The sequence below is a fragment of the Euprymna scolopes genome, chromosome 24 (assembly GCF_053919585.1).
Source record: "Euprymna scolopes isolate OS-2025 chromosome 24, ASM5391958v1, whole genome shotgun sequence".
NCBI lineage: Eukaryota > Metazoa > Mollusca > Cephalopoda > Sepiida > Sepiolidae > Euprymna > Euprymna scolopes.
In genome coordinates, this window is record NC_136505.1 from 99,573,414 (window position 1) to 99,589,729 (window position 16,316).

At 32.5% G+C, this 16,316-nt stretch overlaps 1 protein-coding gene across 1 annotated transcript in view; it reads right to left on the reverse strand.

The window, feature by feature from the left end:
• Positions 1 to 3,861: 3,861 nt before the first annotated feature.
• The window catches only part of LOC145246869 (multifunctional procollagen lysine hydroxylase and glycosyltransferase LH3-like), a 111,573-nt gene continuing 99,118 nt past the window's right edge, over positions 3,862 to 16,316 (reverse strand). The window contains exons 16-20 of the mRNA XM_080108731.1: positions 14,960 to 15,028; positions 8,513 to 8,617; positions 6,655 to 6,801; positions 6,012 to 6,140; positions 3,862 to 5,162 (exon numbers count right to left, since the gene is read on the reverse strand). Of these exons, the coding sequence (XP_079964857.1) occupies positions 5,007 to 5,162; positions 6,012 to 6,140; positions 6,655 to 6,801; positions 8,513 to 8,617; positions 14,960 to 15,028 (606 nt within the window). The 3' untranslated portion in view covers positions 3,862 to 5,006. The remainder of the gene's footprint in view (positions 5,163 to 6,011; positions 6,141 to 6,654; positions 6,802 to 8,512; positions 8,618 to 14,959; positions 15,029 to 16,316) is intronic.

Below are 16,316 nucleotides of genomic sequence, written 5' to 3' on the forward strand. Positions count from 1 at the left end.
ATCTCTCCAAGAAATGGCAAACAGAAAGGTCTCTAATAAGAACAGTATGAAAAAGACAAAAAAATAAAAAGCATGCAGGGTCACCCTCAACAAGTGAAAAATTTACGTTGACCATGTTTGGCAAAATTTCAAAAAAAAAAATCCATGGTTATTGAGAAAAGGGCAAACGAATGGGCGTGAATTACTAAGATCAAAGTGTAGTATCTGTTCTTCAGATGCTGCACTTCCATTTCTTGTTCTCTTTCGGTGGAGGAGCAGTCCTTCACGACTGAGACCATTTTTATTTTTGTACCTTTTCTCCACGTTAAAAAACGACCCTGGTGTCTAACTCTGTCCCGTGGGGAGGCATAGTAAATAGGTACTATGTCCATTCTTCGCTGGAGAACGAATTATATTACGATCAACATGATATCAGATAAATAAACGAAAAATCAAAAACTTCAAAAATGTAAATTTATTACATATTTTAAACTGTCTGTTTTGATTCGCGTCGGTTGTTATTTTTTTTTTTTTTACTTTTTGTTCGTTCAGGAGTTTTAGTTGGAAAAAAAAAAAAAAAAAAAACTCAAATCACACACAAATAATCTCTAAATTTTCACAAATTGTGCAAAAGAAAATAGTTTGTTTTAGGGAGCATTGATTTTTTTTTTTTTTTTTTTCCATTTATCAGAAGAATTTAGAAATTTTTTTTTATCTTTTTATATTATCTGGATTAGAATTTTTCTTTTTACAATAATTCAATCCATTAAAATCAGGCAACTTCCGCAGTAACAAAATGTGTCACGTGAAGGGTGTAATTTGAAAAGAGATTTATAGATTCAAATCAATTTTTTTTGGGGGGGGGTATGTTTTCTCATACTTGGTGCTCGTTATCTCTAAAAAAATGCGAGGATTTTGCTATTTTTCAAAAAAAAAAAAAAAAAAAAAATCTGATAAATTCCTCCATAAAATATGAAGCTGTCATTGAATGATGCTTAAAAATTTTTTTTTGAAAATGTGTTCTAGGAAATTGTTTTTTTTTTGTACAGTTTAATGAAGACATTAAAAAAAATGAAAATATCGAGAAAAAAAAAAAAAAAAAGTTATATTGTACGTATCTGTTTTGAACTGAAGATCTCCGAAAAAAATTTCACTTAATTTGATCAAGTAGTTTTTCTACAACGAAAAAACACGTTTTTATGACAACGTGTTGAAGTCAGCCATCTTTGAATTTTTTTAGCACGCAACGGGGAGATAACTCAGTTTAAAGCGCCAACACTCCCTCCCCATCTTTAATTCTAGCTTTTCTTCCTAAAAATCCAACCTTTTGCTCGGTATCATAAATTTTTTTTCACTGTAAAAAAAAAAAAAAAAAATGAATTTTTTTTTTTTTTTTTTTTTGAGAACTTCATTTCATAACAGATACATACAATATAACCTTTCTTCGATCTTTTCATTTTTTTAATGTCTTGATTAAACTGTACAAATACCGTTTTTGCATTCAATGATTGTTTTTATTTTTCGGACAAAAAAAATCTGAGTAATTTGTGAAAGGGTTTTTTTTTTGTTTATTTTTATTATTTTTCAAGATTAGATTCCCACCATGGATGAGAAATAGTCTTTTGCAATTCTTGGTTTTGTGATTTTTCTCAGGCAACACTAGTTTCAAGTGTTTTTACATCATTTATGTGTAACTCCAATTTTTATAGATCTCTCTCTCATTTCAAAGACAATGTACCAGATTCTCTGATTGTGATATATACACTAGAAAATAATCCCTACAATATTTTAATGTACCATCCAGGTTTTTTTTTTTTTTTCAATTCAATAGTAGACATTGTTGCATAAACAAACACTGGTATTGTACAAACACTTTCTAATGATCAATGGAGGTTAGAACACGTTCAGATCTTATTTTTATCTTTGATTTTTCCGTTCCGAACCCTTAAATAATTATAAGCCATTGATTTAATAAGTTTTTGTTCTTGGATTTTATGGCATTGTTAAATCGTTTTTTGCTGAAATTCTTATTGCATATGATTGATTTGTCGGATAACTTTCAATTTTAAAGGAATTTAGTGCCTGATATTTTAAAATAATCACCCATTTGGTACTGTCCAGGCTCAACAATGCTCAACTTTATTAGTCTATGAAAACATACATGTCCACTAAAAAAAAAAAAACTGGCTGTACATTAAAATAGTGTTCGCACACACACGTGTGTGTAAATAATAATTATTATTATTTATAAATATATATATTTATAGAAAAGTTTTTATAAATTAAAACTTATAATATATGGCCCCACTTATCATAGAGCACTATTACATAAAAACCATAAGAATTAACTCCCATAACCCTAACCTCATTGGCATTTATTCACACACATATGTATGTGTGTGTGTGTATATATATATATATATATATATATATATATATATATATATATATATATAATTAATTTTTGAGAAGGATGTAATTTACTTGAAGTATTGTGCATAGTTTGAAAGGAGTTGCGTTTGAAGGCTATGTCAATGCAATTTGTGGGGAAACACAGTGGACATGAGTTAGTGTATAAAAGAATGACAATGACAGAATATTTTCTCCCCGGATGAAGAGATTCTATTCTTGAAAATTTGGGATATCAACACCTACCATCCTGTCCGACACATTATGTTGATAAATAAATGTAACATAATTAAAAATTATTGAAATTCCGTCTAATGTTATTATTCTTTTATACACAAACTCGTGTCCACGATGTTTACCACAAACTCCTTTCATAATTAATTTTTGTTCTTGTTTTCTGTTTTAGTGAAACTAACAGATTCTCTGAAGTGATACAGGGTTTTACTTCATCCTAAAATTCCTATCACTTCAGAGAATTTAAATACAATTCCAGCGTTCCAACGTTCTTAATTTTTCTTGTGACTACAAAAAAATTAACTTAATGGTAAGGCAATAAAAACTACATATTTCATTCAGTCAAGTCTTTGTAACACAATAGTAAAATACCAAACTAGGAATAATATAGTTGTGGGTTCGATCCTTGCCAAAGTCAAACCATCCATACTGATGACTGCTAGCTAGCAAGAAACAGTGCACCCATGGATAAGTTTTATGTAAACATATATATATATATAGGCAGATAGATATATAAAATAATCCAGATGAATGTAGTCAATTGTCTAATGATTACATGGTTAGAAAGTTGTGAAAATTTGATTCCTGTGTTTAAGAGAATCGATTCATAATTTGTGTGTGATTAATACATTTGGTTTGCAAAAGTATTTTCATTATTTTAGAAGTAAAGACAAAGAAAAAACAATTTTAAATCCAATGGAAAAGTCATTTAGTGTGTATGTGTGTGGATGTTATTAACTGTATGCAAATGTTTCAAGTGCAGATTCAGTTAACGATTTTGTTCGACAAAATTAAAAACAGATTTTGGGAATTTTTTTATTCCCATAATTTGATTAGTTGCATTTTTTTTTTTTTTTTTTTTTAATTTAAAAAAATTTTTTTTGACAAGTTAAGAATTGAAGCAATTTAATATTTAAACAAAGTTTAACTGAAATCAGTCAACGTAGCTGGGATTAATAGGAGGAGGGGGGTAGGCAAAGTTGATTTTTTTTTTTTTTTTTTTTTTTTTTTTTTTTTTTTTTTAAATCCCAAATTTTTTAAAAATTGATTTTTTACATCCGGAAAATGAGGGGAATTTATTTTGCGGGAGCAAAAAATAAAATAACTTAAAATTAAAAAAATTTTTTTAATTTTTTTTTAAATTTAAAAAAAATAAAAAAATTTTTAAAAATGGCTGCTCACAAAAAAATTTTTTAAAAGTATTTTATGATTACAAAAAAGTATAAGAGCAATGAAAAATTAAAATGTAATTTCTTTTTTATTATTTGTAGATTGGGGAGAGGGGGGGGATAGTAAACTTGTAGCATTTACTGAGAGCAGGAGGAGACGGCTCCCCTCATGTGAAAAGATCAAAATCCAAAGAATATAACAAATAAAGAGAAACAAGTTAATATTTGATAATTGTTTTTTGAAGAAGAGGAGGAGGCAGAGTGAGCAAAGAGAGGGAGAAAAGGAGAAGCAGAAGTGTAGAAGGGGGAGGGAAGTTGTAAAGTTCACAATTATTTTGATTTCTAAAAAAAAAAAAAAAAAGAAAAAAAAAGTTCAATCACAACCATTTTGTTAATTTTTTTTTTTTTTAGGTTTGGCAAAACAAAATCTGTTCGTTGGCTGACACCATTTATTTGCGTTAGGTTGAAAATTCGATGTAAATATAATAAGTCTGAAAAAATAAATTGGTAGATTGAAATCAAAATGTTTCCTTGACCCCTACTCCTTTCCTTCCTAAAAAAAAAAAAAAAAAAATTTTTTTTTTTGCTTGATTTTTCCACTTACTATGCCCACCCCAAACCCATCTCTCTCCTCAAAATTTTTTTAAAACTCAAATTAAAAGAAAATTTAATTAAAACAACAAAGTAAATCTTCTTGGATTCCTAAGATTTGATAAAATCTCAAGTTCCGGACGGATTGTGCCATTGTTTCATTTTAGCCGTGACAAAAGATACAAAGTTTCTATTTGAAAAAAAAAAAAAAAAAAAAATGTTCAAAGGTTTTACCCCTTTTGGAGGAGTGAAGGGGAGAGGAGGAGAGGGGGCGTCGTGTGTTGCAGGCAAAAGAAGAATTATTTTATTTAACCCCCCCCCAACCTCTCTCTTCAGGATATTAGACACAAGGTCAAGTGTGGGTTTGATGAAAGCGTTTCGGTGGAACGAACTGGATTTGAACTTGGTACACCTAGTTTTCAGTTTGTGTCGTTAACCACTTAGCCATCACCCCCACTCCCGAAAAAAGTACAGTTAATATCATTTGATCATTACAAAAAAAAAAAAAAATATTACGAGTAAAGATGTTATCCCCCCGACCCCCCGTAGATGTGTCTACTTGTGTGTATGTGTGTGTGTCATCGTCCTATGTTTGTGTGTCTCTTTCTTTTTTTTGTTCCGCATCTATGGATCAATGAAAGAGATCATGATGTAACGGACTCCTTTCGTAACTCGCAGGCCCTCGTGGAAGTGGGTAAGTCGGCCTGGGTGCATCAACATCCAGCCTTTGCGTGTCTCCAGAACTTTGCAATTGTAGCGGAGAAAATGGACACCGCCGCCCTGGAAAAAAAAAAAATAAAAAAAAAATAAAAAAAAATGAAGATAACAAAAACAAAAAAACAAAAAAATTAAGATAAAAAAATGAAAAGCTAGAATTGAAACCAAAACATTTAGCACTCCATCCTTAGTCGTTATCATTTAAGCTACGATCAGATGGATGTTAAAACATTAAAACTTAACCCACTTTAACGTATGAATGTACATTTGCACGAGCATACAAGAGCAATTTTAAGTCAACTTACGTCTGCCAAGTTCCATATTTTTTGTTTTTCAATTTTCACCCCCTTAGTAGCTATTTTTACCGGCTAAAAAGCAAATCAAATCTGTTCAACAGGACTAAATCCCCAATATATCAAGTTTCAAGTCTGTAGACCAAAAATTGACAGAGGAGTTTGGTAGAGACCATTCCTCAAAGAAACACAAAGTCATATACATATAGAGAGAGAGAGTGAGAATAAATGACAAAAAGTTATATTCCAAAATTCATGATGTTGACCATCTTATAATTTATTCTTTTAATTCAGTTGGCTTATACAATTCAATTGTATAAGTCAACTGAATTAAAGGAATAAATTATAAGATGGTCAACATCATGAATTTTGGAATATAACTTTTTGTCATTTATTCTCTATATTGCTCTGTAATTACATTGAGCTTCTTAAATAAGGAGTGATATATAATAAGAAAATATATTTCTACAAAAATATATATATATAAAAATATATATATATATATATATAAAAATATATATACATGACATTCAAGTGATCATAAAACATTTCAAGAAAATAAACCATTCAAATGTGTCAATGTTATTGTCATAAAAAGGGAAAAAAAACTCATATTCACTTCGTAATCAATGTGGGGGTGATTGAGTGCAACGTTGATGGTAAATGTGGAGGAATCATGATGTGGCCGAAGCAACGGTTGCTCGTGCGGTTGGTAACGGACGATAAAGTTCATAATTGCATGTGGCGGCTGAAATTAAAACAACTTTGATCAGCAGAATATCAAAAAAGGTTTATTGACTCTGAATTAAAAAATAATACACAGGGTGTTCATAAAGTCCGTGTGCACACTTTTATAATCACATCCTAACACTTAAAAAAAAAAAAAAAAAAAAAAAACATCCTAACACTTTTTTTTTTTTAATAACACATTCTAACACTTTTTTTTTTTAAATAACACATCCTAACACTTTTTTTTTTAAATAACACATCCTAACACTTTTTTTTTTAATAACACATCCTAACACTTTTTTTTTAAAAAACACATCCTAACACTTTTTTTTTAAAAAACACATCCTAACACTTTTTTTTTAAAAAACACATCCTAACACTTTTTTTTAAAAAACACATCCTAACACTTTTTTTTTAAAAAACACATCCTAACACGTTTTTTTAAAAACACATTTTTAAATCACTTTTTTTCAATCACTGTTTTTTTTAATCACTTCCTAACACTATTTTTTTCAATAACCTCCACTACACACCTCATGAAAGTATCCGATGTAGACTTTTTTCTGCAGTGGCGAAACATATTTATGGAGGAAAGATAACCATTCCTTTTCATAGTTTATTTGTCTCATGTGGATGTCAACAGTCGGGACGTTCTCGTAGCCACCAGCCAGACGGGGATCCTAAAACGAAGAGGAAAAATACAGAAATTACAACAAAGAAAAAGAGTCATAACAAAAGGAATGGATAAAAAACGCCTCCTCGAGAAATTACAGTAAAGTTGAGTCTTCATGTAGACACAGTAGTTTATTTTTTTTTTTTATATCTAGTCAAGAAAAAATATATACCAAAGGCAATCTAGAGAACATAGAAAAATGTCAAAAAGAGAAGAGATTTCAGATCATTAGAGACAAACAGAAAATTTCCAGTAAAAATTAAAAAAAAATAAATCAATACCAGTTAAAATCTACTTATACATAAGAAGCATTTTGTGTGAGTTTGTTCCCTATGAACTCTGAAACGGTCGTTTTTTTTTAATTTCATATATTTTATGTGTCTGGGAGTGTTCTTACGAATAAGTATCGAAAAAATCCAATTAAAGAAACAACAGTCTGATTTTGAACAAAATTAACACTTTTATAGAGCCTAACATCACAAGTGCATTCGTGAAGTTTTATAACCACACAAGTAGAAGGGCTCCACCTATAAAATTAACAGTAGTTTCTTTGATAAGATAGCGACATGTGCAAACTGGATGTCTGTTTAGAGCACAATCGAAGCAGGATACTTGAGTTTTTATATTTTAAACATTCAAGCTATTATATATAAAACTAGCCTGGGAGCCCGGCGTTGCCCGGGTGTTTGGAGGTGTATGTTGAGCCAAAAAAAAAAAAAAGTGGTAGTAGGAAGGCAGGCTCGAATCCATACCACAGAGGGGGGAAAAGAACGGGAATAAAACGTGATGTCTTTGCTGTTACGACCACCGCCAAACCGGAAGTGACGTAGGTTTAAATTAAGGCTAGACAATCGAAAAGAGGGGATGACTTTCGAAAATATCAGCGAAAAAATGCTGTAGAAAAGCATCCAGTTGAAGGTGAAGAAAATGTTTTTAGCCAATTTTTTGATATTTGTCGTCTGAAAGGCCGTGCTTCAGAATGATACTGATCTTGTGAACATCTGCCGCCTCTGTCAAAATTTTTAGGCAGACATGCAAACATACATTTATATATTGATAGCTCAAATTTTCGACCCAAACTAATTAAAAAGCTTGCCCTATCTCTGAATACCCTTTATGTAAAATTTCAAATGTTTAGACCAGAAATTGTCTGAGTAATTTGGTAGAGACGGCAGCGGTCAATTTTTTTTTTTTAACTTTGACTCCTTAACATTTATTGTTTTGGGCTCAAATCAAGTTATTAAGTTAGATCCATGTCCAAAGAACCTATATCTAAAATTTCAAGTGTTTAGATCCAAAATTGGTGGAGAAGTTTGGTAGAGTTCTCAAAGGTCAAATCGTTAAACTTTTACCCCTTAACAGCCAAATTTTTGGCCGAAAACCGATTACAAAGATTTCCCAAATCTCACTACCCTGTATATCAATTTTCGAGTCTGTCTGTGTAGGGAAATGTCAGAAAACATAATACCATACTTCATATATTTAAACGTGTTACTTGGCTAAAGTTATGGATTTCTTCATATTTAACTAATTTTACTAATAATACGGAAAATATGTATAATAGATGTACTTAGAGGTGAGAGCGTTCAATATTGGTGACGCAGCTCATGTGGATCAAAGTTTGCGAGACTAAAGACTCGTTTATAGAATCATGTTTTTTTAAATAAAAAGGCATAAAAAAACAACCCACACCAAATGAAACGTCTCATCATACTTACTTCATTTTTGCCATTGGACCATTGGCCGAAGTTTTCCATCTCGTCAACAAGTTCATCACAAAACCGTTCCTTAAAGATTGGGAACCAATAAACATCCGGGCAAGGCTGTGCAAAGGCGGAAAGAGTAAACAAAAAAAGTTGTAGCAATTGTTAAAAAAGAGTATCAAATCATTGCTTGCAAATCAAAAATTTGTGACTAAAAGATCAGGATCAAAATCAGAGATTTTAGTTTAGTCAAACATTTTTTGCAGATTTAATGGTAAGGTTTAGATTTATATACAACTAGCGGGGGGAAGGAGGGGAGTACCCGGCGTTGCACGGGTGTTTGGAGGTATGTGTGTAAAAAAAAAAAAAAAGTTTTAGTAGGAAGGTGGGATTGAACCCCGAAGCCTTGACGCGAAGGTGGAAACAAAAGGGGAAAAAAGCCAGCCACCTAACCATCTCGGCCATGAGGGAGAGGAACTGATAAGGGCGTTATATGAAGGTTTATGAAGCAAAATAAACAGGTGCAAGGAAGTGGCGTGGTGTCTGACCTAGTTTTGCGCTGCAAGCCAGATCATTCGCTTTCGCTTTTCGAAGACACGGCAAGCTGATAAAATTCGGGCTAATTAAATACACACGTGACCCCTGTTGTTAAATCAGAGTTAGTATGATTTAGACGCGATATAAAAAGTTTTAAGTATGAGCGAGCCTACCCAGAAGGCCTGGGAAAAAAGCCTTTTGCAGACATACACACACATTTTCGCTTTTATATATATAGACTAGCGAGAGATATCCGGCGTTGCCCAGGTGTTTGGAGGTGTGTGTGTTTTGGGTAAATGAAAACAAAAATCGTTGGCCGAGTGTTTGTTTTAAAAAAAAAAAAAAAAAAAAAAAAACAAACAAAGCCTTGACGCGCAGTTGGAAAATAATAAAGTGTGAAAAAAAAACGACGTTTAACGGCAGGTGCTCATTTTTGACGACTTAATGATGCCAACTTTGAGTGCAGGACAGTGTTTTATTTACTGCAAGCCTGTTCGCTTCTTTCTTTATATGAAAAAATCAAATCAACGTGCGGCGATCGAAAACTGTTGAATATTTAAGTTTTGTAAGTTGGGCAAATTAAATACACATGCAATGCCAGTTCGTAACTCGTACATATTATCATTTAGACATGATATAAAAAGTTTTAAGAAGAAGCAAACCGAGCGAAAAGCAAGCGGAAAAAATCCTTTCTTGGACATACACGAAAACGCACACAAACATTTTCGCTTTTATATTTATAGATTACTAATAAGTAGTCACCACTTACCAAGGTCAGATGCCACTCGAGGACAAGGGTTAATGGGATGGAATACTTATCAAGACTAAGTTCAAATATTTCTGAGGACGATTCTGGATATGTGAAGCAGTATTCACCGTAGGAGGAAATCTAATGGGAGTATGAAATTCAGAAGTGGTCGGCAGTCGCATTAATATTCTGTCAGAGGAGATCACGTTAGGTTTTTACTGCTCTTGCAGGGAGGTGTCGACGTCCTCCTACATACAGCACCTGGTATTCATAAATGGTTACCAATCTGATACTGACCAGTCTCAACAATGCTTAACGAGAACCGGCATGTCAACGTGATTATGTTGTATATAATGGGTCTAGATAGGAATCTGCCAATTTTGTTAACAAGTCAAAAATTGAATGAGTTACAATTCAAAGGGTGTAGACATTTGGGGGGGGGGCATTATATATATATATATATATATATATATTACATACATACATACACACACACACACACGGTCTTTGAGATATATACCAGGTTAAACGTATTCAAGAGTGATAACATCGATTTAACAAGGTTATTAAGAGTGCTCAATAAAAGAATCAAAACGTAGATTCCATGAACAAAGCTTCTTTCTTAGAACTGCACGCCTGTGGAACTGTTCCGCTTGCCTGTTTCCATCCTGACTACAACTTGGATGTCTTCAAGTCCAACATAAACAAATTCCTGATGAACCGCCTCCTTAAGTAATGACACTTTATCGAATCTCCAATACTAACTATTACTACAATACTACCTCATTGATTACTGTACACACAATAACCCTTATCCCCGAGTGGCTTCTGGGCCTTGATAAGTAGTGACTTCCATGTAAAAAAAAAAATTTTGTTAATATAAACAAATTTACAAGGTCACAACATTGAATATGCTAATATTTAAGACAAATGGTCGGTTAAACATGGAAAGCGACCATTTAATAAGTCGCCTGACATGCACTTCTGGTTTTAACTAACCATTTGTCCGAAACATTGGCATGTCCAGCATCGCGACCATGTAAATTTGTTTATATTAATAAATATATATAGGTTCCTATAACAATTACAAAATAAACAAAATAGGGAATAATAATAGGAGTGAATCAGGTGAACTAAATTTGGTGAGAAAATGTAACTGTAGAATACTTAATGAATGCCCATTGGAGGGCTATTGCTTCATTTCTGAAGTTGTATACAAATGTGAAGTTAAGGTGGATAATAGTAAAAAGATATACCTAGGGGGAACTGGATGCATTTTTAAAGGACAGATAGCGAAACCATGTCGCATCATTTAAAATTGAACCTGAGAATGAACCAAATTGGGATGATAATGATAAAAATAAGGATAGAACAAAAATAATTAGTAAAAATAAGAGAAACACGACTGCATTAGGGGATTGGGTTAGGGAACTACATAAGAATAAAAAAGAATTTGAACTTAAATGGTCAATAGTAGATAAAGCTTGAAAGTATAAACCACGTGAATCAAAAAGATGTAATCTATGTTTACTTAAGGCATACCACACAGTGACTTCTAAAGAGAAAATTTTAAACAAAAAGTTAGATATGACGTTTCTGAATTTTTGAGATAAGGATTAGTTATTTGTATTATTATTCATCGGACTACTGCTCTCATCTTGAGTGTGATCCAAATTCCCAGAGTTCGACAAGATACACCTGAAAAAGGTCGGAGGTTATATCGACCGAAACGTTATGAAAATCACACTCAAGATGAGAACAGTAGTCCGATGAATAATAATACACGCCTAAAACCTGATTAGAATAAATTTTAAAAGGAAAAATTACAGAATATGCTAATATTTAAGACAACTGGTCGGTTAAATGTGGAAAGCGACCATTTATTAAGTCGCCTGACGTGCACTTCTGGTTTCAACTAACCATTTGTCCGAAACATTACCATGACCAGTGTTGCGACTATGTAAATTTATTAATAAATATATATAGGGTGCTATAACAATCACAAAATAAACAAAATAGGGAATAATAATAATATGTAACTGTAGAATACTTAATGAATGTCCATTGGAGGGCAATTGCTCCATTTCTGAAGTTGTATACAAATGTGAAGTTAAGGTGGATATTAGTAAAAAGATATACCTAACCTGATCAGAATAAATTTAAAAAGGAAAAATTACAGAATATGGTGAAGGTGAAATAGAAATGTGGAAAGAGAATGTTGAATTTAAAAAATGCTGCAATAAATAAAGAAATTAGTAGATCATCAACTTAACATCGTATTAATTCAAATTTATCTTCATCCCATACTTATATCAATGATTTAAATTTCAAATTTAATGTTTTTATTCTTATCCTTACCCAAGTATTTTATTTGAATTCTTTAATCTTCCTCTTGCCAGAGTACAAAATAGGCTTCGTGGCTTAGTAGGGGGATGCCCTTTTCTCTTCCCTGCAACCTCTCTCCCACAGGAGAGACGTTGCGAACCTGTCTTTGTTTTATCATTACTTCCATGGAAAGTGCTCATCTAAGCTCCAATCTCTGGTCCCCCCTCGCCAATCTTTCACGATAAACACCCGACTACCTTAAACCACTGTTAGTAATTTTCCCCACTCTTTATCTGTGCCTAAATCAAAAGGTACATTCCATGAACAAAGCTTCTTTCTTAGAACTGTGCGCCTGTGGAACTCTCTTCCGTTTGCCTGTTTCCCACCTGACTACAACTTGAATGTCTTCAAGTCCAACACAAACAAATTCCTGATGAACCGCCCCCTTAAGTAAGACACTTTATCAAATCTCCAATACTAACGATTACTACGATACTATCCCATTGATTACTGTACATGCAATAACCCTTATCCTTGAGTGGCTTCCGGGCCTTGATAAGTGGTGACTACCTTGGAAAAAAAAAAAGAAACTTCAATAGCGATAACCTGATTAGGAGAAATAGTAGTTTTCGTTTTAATAACGTTACACCATACAAAATATGGAGCGGATAAGAAGCAGTGAAAAAAAAAATTTTTTAAATCAAACCAACGTATAAGAAAAGTATAATCTGACATTCACCCCACAATAAATGTAACGTCACAAAGATTAATTGATGCTGCAGCAATTGTCCATGGTAGATATGAAGAATGAAAAGATAGAAAGTAAAAAAAGCCAACTTGACTGAAACGGCAAATTGATTAAAATTTTAATAAACAGAGTTATCTCCCTTAGAACGTAAAGATTTTACGAATGAAGCGGATTGGTTGGTTGTTTTTGTTTTATGGCATATCAACCCCTTTTCAGGTTATTTAATGCCGAATCCAAACATTTTGAAGAAAAATTTTTTTAATAGAATATATTTGTTGTTTTCAAGTCGGTTTCTATTTAACCCATAGTTGGGACCCTAACAGGTACTACCACTCCGTGTCAGAGTGGACCTGGGAGCAATGGTAATTAAAGGGTGGCTCCACACTCCCCAAAGCCCGCAAGCTGGGGCCTCACCACTGGATATAGTTTAAGGTCATATCCAGAACCCGAATGAAGAGGAAGATGAAAGAATTAAAATAAAATACTTAGGTAAGGATAAAAAATAAAAAAGTTAAATTTGAAATTTACATCGACATAACAAGTATGGGATGAAGAGAAATTTTAATACGATTTAAATTAATCTTTTAATTACAGTTACTTAAGAAATTAAATGGTAAGCAAAATCAATTATTAGATCATTGAATGTAAACAAAGTTGATACAAAACTATTGTAGATTGAGGAGGATGTAGTTGGAACATCTAAATAGAAACTAGAATTTGTAGGCGTAGTTTAATATCTAGGAAATAAATTAAATAAATAATTTGGGAAAGAAAAATAATTACTAAAATAAAAAAAATATACAGAGGATTAATTAATATCAAAATAGGTAATTGGTTGAAATTTCATTTAAATACTAAAATGGGGCGATTACTAAATTCCAAGTCTATCGGAAAATAAAAAAAAAACAAAAACAAAATATGAGAGTGGAGTGGAGGTAGGTTCATTTGTTTGTTCTCTTAAAATAGAAATTATGAGTATATTCATATATGTATAAATAGTGTATTTTGCCGTCTGAAGAGTAGCTATTTTGAAATATTTTTAAATGATATATCTAAAATTGTCCGAATGATTATGAAACAATTGTAGCGCATAAGAAAATACACAATATGATGTTCTCATCTCATATTTTGTCTTGATATGAATTCTCAAGTATAAAAACTGAAAATCATAAAACTTAAATAATCGAGCTCCTATCTCTGTCCCCCCCCCCTCGCCAATCTTTCACGAAAAACACCCGTCTAGCTGAAACCACTGTCAGTAATTTTCCCCACTCTTTATCTGTGCCTAAATCAAAACGTAGATTCCATGAACAAAGCTTCTTTCTTAGAAGTGCACGCCTGTGGAACTCTCTTCCGTTTGCCCGTTTCTCACCTGACTACAACATGGATGTCTTCAAGTCCAACATAAACAAATTCTTGATGAATCGCCCCCTTAAGTAAGACACTTTATTAAATCTCCTATACTAACAATTACTACGATACTATCCCATAACTGTACACACAATAACCCTTATCCCTGAGTGGCTTCTGGGCCTTAAGTGGTGACCTCCATGTAAAAAAATAAATAAATAAATAAAAAATTGAGTCAGTTAATTTTGACTTTGATTTTATTGGTACATGAACAGTAACAGAATTTTAATATATTATAATTTTGGCTAAAAAACAGTAATAAGGTAGGTTAGCAGCATTTTTGTGTCAGCAGTCAACAGATAATGTAAAAGATTTTTCTGTTTCTATTTCTATCCTTGTAACCATGTCACTAATAAGGGTGCAGGAGATAAACGTTTTACTGGGCTAACGTTATTCGCCTGATAGTCAGGGACCTGAACCTTGGACTAACCACTAAGGAGGCCATCCTATCAGCAGGTGCAAAGTACTGGGGCTGCTGTATTGCCATTTGGTGAATAGATTCTCGTGAAGCTTCTCAATGCTGTATTAGTGGGGAATTGTTACAGCTTTACCTTATCATGGTCTAAAAAAAAAAATATTTCTTCACTTCTTCTCCCTTCTCTGCCCTGTTCTAACCAAGTTTGTCGACCTATTCCACAAATCCATGGCATGGCAGTCCATACTATCAAAAAAAGAATAAATTGATTTTTCATACCTGTACGGCCACTGCGTCTTCTTGGAGAACTTGAGAATAGTTTTCGTGAATGTAGCGTTCCTCCCAATCCTGAAATTTATTTTAAAAAAAAAAAAAAAAAAGACGACATCTGTTATATAAAGGGCAGTTGTGTGTATATATGTATGTTTGTATGTCAAGGTAAAAGTCAAAAACAAGTGAAATTGATTAAAAAAAAAAAAAAAAAAAGGACATCTATTAAATAAAATACAAAAATATTTGGACCACAGCCATTTCAATCTATCGATCTAGTCATCCCATAGAAATCTTTAAGATCGATTCCTGGAATACGAAAAAGTGAAGGGGAGGGTGTAACTAAGCAAATGAATATATAAAAAACATGGCTGTCAACATTTCTTTTTTTAAAAAGACAAAACTGCATTCAGATTCTGCAAATAAAGGATTTCTTCGACAATTTTTTGCGTAAAATCTCTATTCCGAGTTGTAAAAGACTCAAAAAATTTTACCTGCGCCTTTCATGAGTCATTTCATTCTCAAACATACGTCAGATATTAGACTCAGAAATAACCCAATTCTGAGCCCCAGAATTGTCAGCTGCTGGCTTCTATGTAACATACATTTACTTACAACAAACTGAGGAAGTTTCTCGGAAATATTAAATTCACAAGCTGTCTCCAGTCAGGAGAGATGAGGATGTTAGCTATTGCAGAGTGACACCACCTATATACAGTGAGTAGCATTCTCCATCTGGTCGATTTATATCGAACAAATCCGATGATTCTATTGCTATGATTGGTTTCCATTCAATATCTTTCTGGTCAGAATCCTTTCTAGATGGTCATCGGGTAGCTAAGAGAGGGGGCAATGTGAAGGTTGCCAATATCCTAAGTGAAAGTGTTTATGTGGAATCAACTGGATCCGAACATTAGCACACCCAGGTTGTCAGTCCATGTCATTAACCATTAAGCCATCGTCACCTCCGTATCTGATACTGACTACGTTCAATAACGTTTAACTTTGGTGACGTAATGAGAATCAACATTAGAACATAATTATACCATGACTTCTATATACAGAGAATGTTTATGTTTATATATATATATATATATATATATATATATATATATAGATCCAATCACAGATATGAAAATTAAATTTGTTTGATTTTTTTTAGGTCAGACCCATGCAGCATTGTATCTGAGAAATCAATATTTGATTTTGACTAGCTAGTCATGTCCTTTGGCCAATAAAAGTTAAGGATATATCTTGCATAGAGAGAAATAATACAAGAATAATAAAATAGATGTGTAACGCAAGTCTTAAAGCTGGCCTTAGATCTGATAACCTCAGAGAAAAATTAAATTTTGACAGTATAGAG